The 13355-nt window shown below is 38.0% G+C and overlaps 1 protein-coding gene across 1 annotated transcript in view; it reads left to right on the top strand.

The window, feature by feature from the left end:
- Positions 1–13355, top strand: part of UBP1 (upstream binding protein 1) — a 61857-nt gene that overhangs the window by 31279 nt on the left and 17223 nt on the right. The window contains exons 2-5 of the mRNA XM_007948649.1: positions 1010–1161; positions 7759–7835; positions 11505–11610; positions 12037–12143. Of these exons, the coding sequence (XP_007946840.1) occupies positions 1010–1161; positions 7759–7835; positions 11505–11610; positions 12037–12143 (442 nt within the window). The remainder of the gene's footprint in view (positions 1–1009; positions 1162–7758; positions 7836–11504; positions 11611–12036; positions 12144–13355) is intronic.

Here is a 13355-nt window from a genome sequence, read left to right as displayed (position 1 = left end):
TGTTTGGCTGGAAACCACAGTTGTGGGTTCAATTCCAGACCTGAAGGGCAGCTAGGGGCCATAGTCTCAGTGGTTATACCAGGCTCTATTGGACCAGCAAACCTGGTCCCCACCTTCTTTTTTTATTTTTAATTTTATTTTTTTTTTAGCATGGACTTTTAATAACTATCAACTACTTCTGAATTTATCTGCATAGTTATTGCTGCCTCCTGCTACCCCTCCCTCCAAAGAAATATGGGTTATTAATATCTTTTGGGTTAACCAGTTTAGCATTAATAGTTCCTTTATTCTACATATCATGCTGATATTAATTTTTAAAAGAAGTTATCCATAAATGTTTTTATATGCTATTATGTACTGGGGAGCTCTGGTGGCATTGTGCCTAAGGCATTTGAATGCCAACCAGAAGGCTGGTGGTTCAAACCCACCAGCCACTCCTCGGACTGTTGGGCAATCTACTTCTGTAACTCTATTTCTGTAGTGATGTTGTTGTTGTTATGTGCCGTCGAGTTGACCCCGACTCATAGCAACCCCTCCTTGGGTTTCCGAGGCAGTATCACTACGGAAGTAGGATTTTCCAGTAGGATTGCCCAGCCTTCCTTCTGAGGAGTGGCTGGTGGGTTTCAACCGCCAGCCTTCTGGTTAGCAGTCAAGTGCCTTAGGCACCATGCTACCAGAGCTCCTAAGTGATACCACCTCAGAAACCCAAGAAAGGGTCACTATGAGTCAGATCCGACTTGACAGCAGTGAGTTTGGTTTTGGTTTTTGGTATTATGTACTAATAAGGAGCTCTGGTAGCACAGTGCCTAAAGCATCTGACTGCTAAGTAGAAGGTTGGTAGTTCAAACCCACCAGCTGCTCCATGGAAGCAAGACTAGGCAATCTACTTCATAAAGATTTACCACCTCAGAAACCCAGTGGGGGTCATTTTGAGTCCGAATTGACTCTTTTTTTTTTTTGTTATGTGCTAATAACCCAAAGTGTTTTTTTTTTTTTTTTTTCTTTCCAGTGATGTATTGGCATTACCCATTTTCAAGCAGGAAGATTCCAGCCTTCCATTGGATGGTGAAACTAAACACCCACCCTTTCAGTATGTGATGTGTGCTGCAACGTCACCGGCAGTAAAACTGCATGATGAAACACTCACTTACTTAAACCAAGGTAAATATAGCTAGATTGTGTTTTGACATGTAAGAGTTTTCAAATTTCAAAGTAAATGATTTTGGCATGCTAGACCAGATTACTGATAATTTAAAATTAGTTTTGTTTTTCTCTTAAATTTTACAACTTTAGTTAAAGAAAATGACAGGAATTTTACTGTAAGCCAACAGAATAATAGTTCCGTGGAAACTGATTTGCATAAGAAGAGTCTGGAGCAAGATACCTTATAAGTTTTTCAGAAAAAATCCAAAGAGGGAGCAGGTAGTGTTGCGCCCAGATCTTGAATCCCCAAAAACCACCAAGGAGCCGATTCCACTGCAAAAGCATAGGGGTTGTTTATTCAAGCTCGAGCTCGAACCCTCAACCGTCACCACCCTCAACCGTCACCGACGCAGCGGTTCAGGATTGAGAGTCTCAAACTCAGGGGTGATGGGGTTGATATAGGGGTCTCAATCAGGAACAAGGAAATTTTAATTAGAAAATTACAGGATTGGTTGACATTTTCCAAGTTGTTAGTTGTTCCTACTTGATTGGCTCTGTCTTGGGGCCGAAGCTGCAAACTGCCATTTCTATTTTAGGTAAGGTATTTTCTCGCTATTTACTGATTGGTTGTTGCTAGGGAGTATGCTAGGTAGTATCCATGTGGTGGGGGTAGTCAGGAGTCCTAGTGGTTTTTCCAGTAACTAAAGCACTAAAGCTTGACGTAAATGCTAAGGCATATTGCAAAATGGCTATATACTTAAAAATGGTTACATCCAGGGTGGTTATATAGAAACATGGTCTCACAGTAGAAAGGGATCCCGGTGACTTCCAGATGGAACTTGAGAATGAATCAGAAGTTCAGCTAGCAAGGAACCTGGTGTCAGAGAGGAAGCATATTTGCTCTTAAAATATATAGGTAAACTACATAAAGATGCATTTTGTGACTATACTGTTTCAAATTTTTATCTATCCATATCTTGTCCGTACTTTATGTTGGAATGTTATGTTTTGGCAATAAAAATTAAGTGATGGAAAACAGATAAAGGGGTAAAGTTTACCATGGCAAAATATAAGGAGGTTTTTTTTAGGTGCTTTCAACAGTTTGGGCAAAAGTCAATGTGACGCACCAGTGTAAACAAAAGTACTTTGATATGCAGGAATTCATTTGTTGGATACATCTATTGAAATGTTGACTTCTTATATTTTAAATTTTAGAACACTTTTGTTATAAAAATAGCACATGCCCATTGTGAAACATGTGAAGAGATAAAGCTGAAAATGGACTGCAGTTGCATCCCATGAAGATTACTGTAGTTAACATTTTTGATATAGTACCGTGTACATGTTTTTCTTTAAACAAAATTGTATTTGTATCTATTCACTAAAAAATTTATTGTGATCCTTTTTCTGTCATTAAATAGAAGAATCTTCAGTTTTTTTAACTTGATTGGAAAGAGCTATAGATTTTATACTGTTTATTCCTGGTAATTTTCACAAATGTGGAAAAATAGCTTTTTTCCAACTCTTAGTTCAGTATATAGTGACTTACTGAGATTTTACTTCAGATAATTCTACTGTCTGTATGTAGCACCTATGGCAAGGCCCTCACTTTGTTTTTAACATTGATTTAGTATTTGTGTCATAGGCATTCAGTTTTTTGAGACACAACTTCTTAAGGTTCTTTACAAGTTGAAACTTCATTGTAAAGATCCTTAAGAAGTTAAAAAGTAACCTGTCTTAAGCATATAGAAATATCAGAAGAAACAATGTAGGGACAGGGATATTCATGGTAGCTTTATTTCTAGACAGAAAAAATGACCCCAAATTCCTTTAGTTGGGGAATAGTTGAATAAGTTGTGTTATCTGCATACCATGAAATAAAGACACATACGTGCCCACACGTTTAAAGGAATGCCCTGGATCTGTCCATTGGCTTGGTGGCAGGAGTGTATCTATAATTTATCGTTCTTAATATTAAACGGTGATATTTCATATTGCTAAAAGTTGTAATTCACCATCTATAGTGATGATACTGGACTAACATTTACTTAGTGCTTATTATGTATGATGCATTGTGCTAAGTACTTTGTATATATAATCTTAATTCAGTTCCCATAATAGCCCTAGGAGAGGTGTTATTAATCTATTTTACTGATTAAAAAACTGAGGCTTACAGCAGTTAATTAACTTGCTACTCAATATCATTTTGGGAGGCTTAGTTATTAAAAACCAAATTGACATGCATAGAGTGCATGAAAGTCATTAAGTGCACATCTCAATGTATTTTTACATTTACAGATTCCTTTATAACTCTTAACTACAGCCAACATTTCTAGCACTCAAGCAGGCTCTCTTGTGCCCCCTTCCCAGACTGTATCCCAGCATTCACTCCAAAAAGTTGTGGAATATGTGTTTGGGTTCCATTCTAGGAGCTAGTGGTGATAATGAGCTAATGGGTAGTGGAGGAGACAAGTACATGATGTTGGGCAGGACTAAAGGAAATATATATGTAGGTATAGATATTACACACACACACACACACACACACAGTTATAGGACTGCAAAGCCCTTCTGCTCAAAAAATTAGGAAATAATTAAGCAGAAGGTGACATAGAGATTTTCCTAGGAGTGGGTCCTGAACACTTTGTTGGAGATTAGTAGCTTTACATAATGTCACAGTCTACAACTTTGACACACATCAGAATCACTGAAAGGCTTACAGAGTTTCTAATTCAGTTGGTCTGGGGTTGGGCCTGAGGATATGCATTTCTGACAAGTTTTCAGGTGATGCTGCTGCTGCTGCTGGTCCACAGACTTACTTTAATTTTATTACTTTGAATATTCAGGTGTAGCATATGTAGGCTTCTCCTCACTATCACCTTTTACAGATAGATTTCCTCAGAGGAGGCTTAGCGCATTGTTGGGGACTGAATCAGTTTTATAAGTTTTATTGATGCCTTAGAGTGTCAATTTATGTGTTATTTTGACTGGACTTTAAAAACTGTATTTGTGTTTGCCTAGTTATGCCTGAGCAGCTTTCTCTGCTCTTGGATAATAGGAGTTAAATGTCTGACTCTGGCTGTAGAGTGAAAAACAGCAGTGCTAATAACATGGAACCACCAGAGGATAGAGGACACGCAGCTGGCTCTCCCTTTGAGGAGGGATCTGGCTGGAATAGGCTGCCTCTTGTCTTACAACTGGGGCTGAGTTTTTGCTGTTTCCACACCTTATGCTGTGAGTGAGATTTGTGATTTTACCCCTTGATTTATTCCAGATTGGCTCATTGGTGCTGTGCCAGATCAGAGTTACTCTTCAAGTAGAAAAGAACCTTTTCTTCTAGTTTCTCTAAAAATTACCTGTTCCTTTGGAGGCAGAATTCTACTTGGAGATTCCTCTTCTACAAGTATTAATTAACTGACATTAGCTACTTTACAAGCAGGTTTTAGATCTCTAGAGCTAACATGCTTACTGGATTAAAAATTGTTACATGATAACATGCTTCTTTAAAAAAAATGGTTTTTGTTAATTTCATTTTCACTGTAGTAGATTTCCTTTGAATTAGTTTTGGTTCTTGCTACTAGATTACAATTCTTCATTAGGACCTTATAAGGTTTCTAACACTTTGAAAAATGATTGATGATATCAATTTCGTTGTTGTGAATAATTTCATTCTACTTGGATCAGCAGTCAAGAAACCAAATGACACTGCATTGGGAGAATCTGCTATAATAGAGATCTCTTCAAAGTAATAAAAAGCAAAGAGTTACTTTGCTGAGTGAGATGCACTTACTTGGGTCAAGCCATGGTCCTTTTTTTTTTTTTTGGAATTTTTATTATGATTTGGGTGAAAGTTTACAGAGAAAATTCATTTTCCATACAGCAGTTCATATACATTTTGTTTCATGACATTGACTTCCATCCCCACAATATAACAGCTCTCTTCCTACTTCTTCCCTGTAGTTACCTCTTCCCTTTCTCCTTCCCTCCCATGTACTCCCAACTCCCTGCGCTGTCTCTTGCACAAACACTGGCCTTCTGTTCTCCCATGATTGAACGCTGCAAGGAGTATATCTACCTGATGTAACTATTTACCCCTTATGCCTGTCTGTCGTTTGGCTGGAAGACACAGGAGTGGGTTTAATTCCAGACTTGAAGGGTAACTAGGGGCCATAGTCTCAGGGGTCTCACTAGGATATATCAGACTAGTAAACTTGGTCTTTTTTTTTTTAATGATTTTGAGTTCTGTACCACATTGTTCTCCCACTCTCCTACATAGATCCCCTTCTGAATGGTTGACAGTGGTAGCTAGACACCACCTAGTTCTGCTGTTGTGGTCATATAGGCTGAGGATCAGATGGTCTACCAGTCTCTTAGAATAACTGTTTCCATGCATACTTGGTTTTCTTCATTCTTCTTTGCTCTGGACAAGGAGAGACCCATCATTGCATCTACATTACCACTTGTAAGCTTTTAAGACCCCAGTCACTACTTGTCACAGTTGGATGTAGAACAGTGTTTTTGTGTAGTATGTTATACCGATTGAGCTTGGTGTCATCTGTGACCATGGTCCCTAGCCCACAGATCCAACTACTCACTCTCTCAGGGTAGTTGGCTCTGGCAAGAAACCACCACAACCTTGTCCCTTGTTAGCTCTCCTGTACACCCTTACAGCACATACAAATACACTTGTAGAGACATGGTCTGCCAGCCCTATATATGGTCACGGGCGCCATTAAGCCAAATCCGACTGATAGCGACCCCACCTTGGTTTCTGTGGCGGTATCGCTACAGAAGTAGATTTACGGAAGTAAATTGTCCAGTCTTCCTTCTGAGGAGTGGCTGGTGATTTGAACTGCCAGCCTTCTGGTTAGCAGTCAGATGCCTTAGGCACTATGCCACCAGAGCTCCCTCAAGTCCCTGATCTCCAACCTGGTTTTCTTACTCTCAGCTATAGATCAACTTGATCATTAACTTTGCTGTCCAATATGTGTCTCAAACTTAATGTGTTTAGTTGAACTCCTGATTTTCTCCCCTATATCTACTCCCTGCAATCTTCTCCATTTTAGGAAACAGCAACAGTTTTTCCATCTCTTTGGCCAAAGATAACAGAGTACTTCTCAACTCTTCTTTATTCTGACACTTTACATCCAGAACATACTTCTTACCATCTCCCCTCTGACTGTCAGGGCTCAAACTGAGGAATTTGTGCTGATCTGACAAGTGAAAAGTGATTTCGCTGTGGTTTTAACTTGCATTTCTGTGATGGTGGTTAACATCTTTTAATGTCTAAAAGCTGTTTGTCATTCTTTGGGGGGGGGGGCAAAGTGTATGTTCATGTCATTTGCCCATTTTTTCCTCTGGGATGTTAGACATTTTTTAGTAATTTTGTAGCAACTCTTTCTGTATTAGGGAGATTAACCCTTTGTATGTAATGTGTATTGCAGATACTCTCCCACTTGTACTTTTGTTTCTGTTTGTCTTGATCAATCAGAATCCCTGAGTCAAAGGATCCAGCATTTAATTTGGCAGGGGCAGCCAGATGATTTTTCAGAAAGGCTTTATCAGTTTATATTCCCCACAGTGGATGTGCTTATTTCTCCCTTTCCTTGCCCATTTGATTTTTATCAATAAAACTTTTTGTTGATCTGATAATTAGCATAAACATTTTGTTAATTTTTATTTCCTAAATTCTTATGAGATCGAGTGCAGTTATTTGGAATGCATTATTAATTTTTGGCTGTATTTTTATTTTCTCTAGTTATATTCATTGGTGTGTGACTATCTGTGTTTTCTTAAGGACACTGTAATTGAGCAGTGGGGAAATGTGCCTTGATGTCCACTGGATAAGGGGGGGAAGATTTCAGGATTAAAAATTGGCTTTGATCCACACAAAAACCTGTATACAAATGTTGATTAGCATTATTATTCAAACTAGCCAAGAAGTAGAAACAGCTCAAATATCCTACCAGCAGATAAATAGATAAAATAAAATGTGTTATATCCACACAATGGAATATTACTCAGCAACAAAAATGGAGTTGTGATACATGCTGTAACATGGATGAACCCTGAAAACATCATGCTAATGAGCAAACTAGAAAAGGCCACAGAATGTGTGATTCCATTTATGTGAAAAGTCTAGAGCTGGAAAACCCATGAAGACAGAAAGTAGATTAGTGGTTGCATTGGGCTGTGGAAAGGGATAGATTATAGGCATTACTATTAAAGGTATAGGGTTTGTTTTTTTGGGCTGATGAAAATGTTCTAAAATTGATTGTGGCAATGGTTGTATAACTCTGAATGTGAATTTTATGGCACCTAAATGATGTCTTAATAAAGCTGTTACTTAAAATTGGCTTTGGAGGTACTATATGCATGCATGCATAATAAAAATTAAGTGTGGGACAGTGGCAGATGAAAATAAATTGGCAGAGAAACTGTAGTAGCAGAGGAAGAAAAGAATGTTATGATTTGCAGGGAGGAGAAAGATCAACTTGAATGTGCTTTTCTGAAAAATCAACATTGTATGTAATGATGTTCTGAGAGAACGTCAGATTTATGTTAAAGTGATGTTCTTTACATGGGTTGTTTTTAATGCACAATTTCTTTAAACAGGACAGTCTTATGAAATTCGGATGCTGGATAATCGGAAAATGGGAGATATGCCTGAGATTAGTGGAAAATTGGTAAAGGTGAGGATGATTCATTTTAATTCATGACAGGGTATTTTCAATAGCCTCAAATGCACATGAGAAGAGCTAGACAATGAATAAGGAAGACCGCAGAAGAATTGATGCATTTGAATTGTGGTGTTGGTGAAAAATATCAAATGTACCATGGACTGCTAGAAGAAAAAATCTGTTTTGGAAGAAATACAGCCAGAATGCTCTTTAGAAGTGAGAATGGCCAGACTTTGTCTCTTGTACTTTGGTCATATTGGCAGAAGGGACCATTCCCTGGAAAAGGAAATCATGCTTGGTAACGTAGAGGGTCAGCAAAAGAAAGGGAATACCCTCAATGAGATGGATTAGCATAGTGGCTGTGGCAGCAGGCTCAAGCATAGCAATAATTGTAAGGATGGCACAGCGCTGGGCAACATTTCCTTCAGAGCAACATGGAGTCACTGAGTCAGAGCCACCTTGATGGCACCTAGCAACAACAGTAACAGCAGGTGTATTGCAGTGATTAAATAAGATAGCAGTTTTGCTACAAGAGTTTTTATTTAAAAAAATGATTTCACTTCAAGAAGTACTGGTTATTGGGTGAAATAAATGTGACAAAAGAAGCAACCATAGAAATACTAGTTGTAATGTGGGAAAACAGCAGCAACAGAATCACCACCAAAGTTACATTATCTTGTATCAAAGTACAAGGTAGTTTGGGGAGGAATATGTGAATGTTAATATAAAACTTATGAAAAAAATCCTTTTATTTCATCTCTTAAAATTTGTCCAAGTAGGAAAAAAAAAATCTGTTTACCCTCTTAATGTATCTGAAAGAAAGAGCTCATCCCAGATGTAGGAGGCATAGCTATTGGATGGCCAACCATTTCCTTTTACCATATATCTTCATTCCTGCCCCCTTTGGTGACATTCAGGTTGTGTCCTTCTGGCTTCTACCTGTCATACAGAAGAGTTTGTTATAAATTCCATAGCATTACAAGGCAAGATTTATGGAAGAGGGTTATTTGGGACAAGGCAAAACTTCATATGCTGAAGTGTTAGCAGTGAGGAGTACAGTGAGTTTTCCTGGTGCTTCATCTTTCACAGAGAGGCTTACTGTGGCCTTTATGGGGAAACATTCCATTGGAGGGATCCTGCCTCTTTGTGGACCTGCCATTTTAGAGGGCAACACGGGAAAGGCAGCTTTGGTGAAGAGGATGGATACTCAGGCTGCTTGGTTGCAGGCATTGTCAGTTTTGGGTGCTAGCTAGTAATTGGTGTTTTCTGGGAAAGTCAGCTGCCTGGTACTTGGAGATCTAGGAGGCTTTGTGGTTTTGTAGTTCTCTCACTGCTGAGGGCAGGAAGCCCCCAGTCTATGGGAAGTTGAGTATTGGTTTTTCTATTCTCTTTGAGGGAAAGATGGGGATGACTTGGTCCCATCTGAATCATTGTCTTGCCAATGCAAGTGAACTCTTAAGATCCGCTCTTTTGACTCCAAGAGTTCCCAATGTATTTGAGAGAGAAGGAGAGAGGTTTTTTGCCCATTCCCACATTTGCTGTCTGTATTTTGAGTCTGTCATGTTTATGCCCAATCAGTCGGGGTTGGTCGTTCCCTTAGAGGGCAAGTCTAGAATGGGGCTTGGTAGAACTCTTAAGTCTAATATCCTTATACTCATTATCATTATTTTTGAATATGTGGATTTAATCTGGTTCTTAATGGGGAATAATCAGAATCATGATGTTTTCTGTGCTACATTTCCTTCTGAGAGAACAACCAACCAGTTGGAGAATATGAATCACTGGTGTTGGCATCCCAGGGGCCAAACCAGCCCACACAGTATCACTGAAGGGGCTCTTCTGCCAGAAGGAGATGGTATAAAGTGGGTGCTGATGGATGCCTAGGAAGGCCCTGCAGATGTGGGTGCATGTATGGAAGATGAATTTGGGTTGACGCAGTAACTGAGCCCTATTCACCTTTCCCATGTGGACCCTAACTAGTGACTTAGCCTCTTCTAAATGATATTAAAAAATTAATTGCTACTTTTAAGTGATTCTCTTCAATAACCGATTATTTACTGTTAAGAACAGCAGAGAATGCTATTGAAAATTACATCTTAAATTGTATTGTAGTCAGAAACACTAATTACCGTATTTTATGACTGCACGTTATGTAATTATTTTTTTTTTTTTTTGCGCAAGCGGCCTACACCCTGACCTCCCTCTTATGCTTTACTTTCCTTTGGGTGTTATAGGCATATGCACATTATTTATACGGGTATATTATATACAGAAAAACATGGGAGGGCACATTTGGTATCTAAATGCATTTTGATGACCCTTTATCCTGTTCAGAATGAGATAGTAGTTTGTACTTCCATGTTGTGAGAAGTGAAGGGGAAGGAGGGGTGGAAAGTAAGAATTGGCTTAGAGTTTGTGGATTAGAGTAAAACTTTCACTGGGAATTTGAGTGCTTAGATAAAATTTATCTGTGACACCCCCACCAACCCCTTTTAATGCCTCACTTGCAGGTTAAATAGGTGAGAGTTAATTTTACATATAAGTTCTCTTTTTCTGCGGATAAAAAAATCAAACTGACTGCTGTCGAGTTGGATCTGACTCAGCAATCCTTCCTTGGGTTTCCGAGGCAGTATCACTACAGAAGAAGATTGTCCAACCTTCCTTCCAAGGAGCGGCTGGTGGGTTTGAACCGCCAGCCTTCTGGTTAGCAGTCAGATGCCTTAGGCACTACGCCATAGGGAGTACAAATTTTCTATTTTTTAGTTGGCTCGTACAACCAGTGACTTTTTTTGGGGGGGAAGGAGTGCTGCTGCTGAAACATAACATTCCTTATTTCTCCATAAATGATGTATGTTCAATTCCTAATACCTTTTTTTAAAAATGTAGTAAAATACATGTACCATAAAATTTACTATGTTAACCATTTAAGTATTTCATTGCAGTGTTGATGCAGCCATCACCACTGTCTACTTCCAAAACATGTTTCAGACAGAAACTCTGCTGCTTATTAAGCAATAACGCCTCCCTCTGCCCCCCATATCTGAAATATCCATGAATTTGCCCATTCACAGGAAGAAAGATAGGGAGGCAGGAGTGCATAGGCAAGAAGGACATAGGAAGGAAGTGGGAGGTGAGATGTTACACTACAGGGAATGTAGCCAAGTATCCCAAAATAAAATGTATATGAACTATGGAATATAAAACCTGGTTTGTAAAATTTTACCCAAATCACAATAAAAAGTTAAAAACACTGTCTCTTTAAAAGAAATCTACTTGTTGTACTTTTATTTTAAGTTAGCAAAATTGATCTGACCATTGGGCTTGAGTTTGTCTGTCTCTGCCTATATTGGTTTTTTTATTTTAATAATTCCTTGGTCACTACTTTTATGGAATGAGCCTTAATTTTCAAATTACAGTATTAAATTAATTTGTGATAATTCTGCTTAGGTAACCATTTCATTTGTGATTTTTATTTTTGAGTTAAAATTCTTTGAAGCAAATAATTGCACCCATAATCTAAGCATCCAACAGCAGATACTTCAGCGAAGTTCACTTACAAAATATTTAAACTGTTTTTATATACACTGTTCTATCGTAGGTTAATGCATAAGTACCAAAAATGCTTCTGCATTTTTAGCTAGAGTACTTCAAAAGTGGTCATTTTCCCCACTTGTTCTGTAGAGTATCATAAGAGTTGTATTCCATGACAGACGGCTACAGTATACAGAGCATCAGCAACTTGAAGGTTGGAAGTGGAACCGCCCAGGAGACAGACTTCTGGATTTAGGTACATATCAAAAGATCATGGAGTAATGAGGGCAGCTCTTTAGCCATAACCCCCAATGTGCTGGCCATGCATGTAATTGTATGGAGAGAGTTTTGCTATTAGCAGAACCTGTGTGACTTAAGTTGAAGTAGCTTTTTGGTGCTAGATATATTTTTATGAGCCATATATTTTATGAGTTTGAAACCATTTAATTCTCAATTGGCATCATCTGTCATATGCCTGAGAAAAGGAAATATGAACCATGATAGGCGAAACTGTCATACTTAATAGATGCATTATGATGTTAAAGAGGTTGACCATGAGAAACATCAATGGAACAAGTTCAGCATGGGAGCATTATAATTTTATGAGATCATAGTATAGTAAGTTTTAAGTTTATTCAGTGAGGGTGAATTTTTCATGTAACTTTTTTTTCTTTAAATATAGATATCCCAATGTCTGTGGGAATAATTGACACAAGGACAAATCCAAGCCAGTTAAATGCGGTTGAATTTCTGTGGGACCCTGCAAAACGCACTTCTGCTTTCATTCAGGTTTGGATTTTCTAGTTACAGAGATGACCATGGATGAGATTGAATTCTTGATGTACGATATACCACTATTTCTCTCTTAACTGACATGGTTAAATTCTATTCCAAAGACCAGATTGTAATGCAGAAACCAATAATGTGCAAAATGGAGAATGACCACATCATTAATATATTGCCAAAATACATCATTACGTAACTGCCAAACCGCTGAGAATCATGGCCCAGCCAAGATGACACATAACCTTCACCATCACAGCCAACGTTACTCTCACCTCACACTTTGTCATTCGTTATTGCCAGACAGACATACACTGTTAATGCACAAAATAGTCGGATAGTAGATTTTTTGCTGTTGTTGTAAATGCAAAATGTTGGATAATGAGGTAGTAAATCAGTAAGTGAAGAGTAGGTGTAATTTCCTTTAAGGCTTATTTATAAACTATTTTGTAATGTCTTCTTTTTTTTAGTATACATAGTAAAACTGGGTTTAATCTACTAAATCAGTGATATTATAAACTAACATTTGGAGAATTCGGTGATTTGTAAATCATTATTCAAATATATTTACCACTAGTAGTAACAATTACCAAAATTTCCACTTTTCATGCGATATACTTTTTGTGAACTAAAGCTATGATTTAAAAAAGGATATGGCTGAAAACTTGAGGTTTTAAAATTCTGTAACGTTATTTGAGAAGAATTTTAGTACTGAAATTTTCAGACCCAGTAAAAGTAAGAGAATAATAATAATGAACCCTGTGTGTACCCTTTACCTGGCCTCAAAAGTTGATGAAGGCAGCAGTTTGGCATTTTAAAAATTGTTTTTAGAATACTTTTAAGTAAATTCTAGATACATCATTTCATTTATAAATACTCAAGTTTATACCTTTTGAGAGATGAGCGTTTTATAAATACAACTGTCATACCATTATACCTTTAAAGAAAAAAGAACAGTCATTCTGATACTCTGTATGTTCAGATGTGTAAGTGGTGGCATGATTGAGTTGGTAATCTTTCTACAGAAAAGGAAAATCTTTAATTGCCCACAGCCTAGTAGACTAGGGTTTGCTTGAACTGTAAAACATTTTTGTTGTTGTTGTTGTTAATGTGCCGTGGAGTCGGACCTGACTCATAGCAACCCCTCCTTGGGTTTCTGAGGCAGTATCACTACGGAAGTAGATTGCCCCATCTTCCTTCTGAGGAGTGGCTGGTGGG

Source organism: Orycteropus afer, unplaced genomic scaffold (assembly GCF_000298275.1).
Source record: "Orycteropus afer afer isolate SDZICR_OR568_19922 unplaced genomic scaffold, OryAfe1.0 scaffold00218, whole genome shotgun sequence".
NCBI classification, from domain to species: domain Eukaryota; kingdom Metazoa; phylum Chordata; class Mammalia; order Tubulidentata; family Orycteropodidae; genus Orycteropus; species Orycteropus afer.
This window is presented reverse-complemented; position numbering and strand designations above follow the sequence as displayed.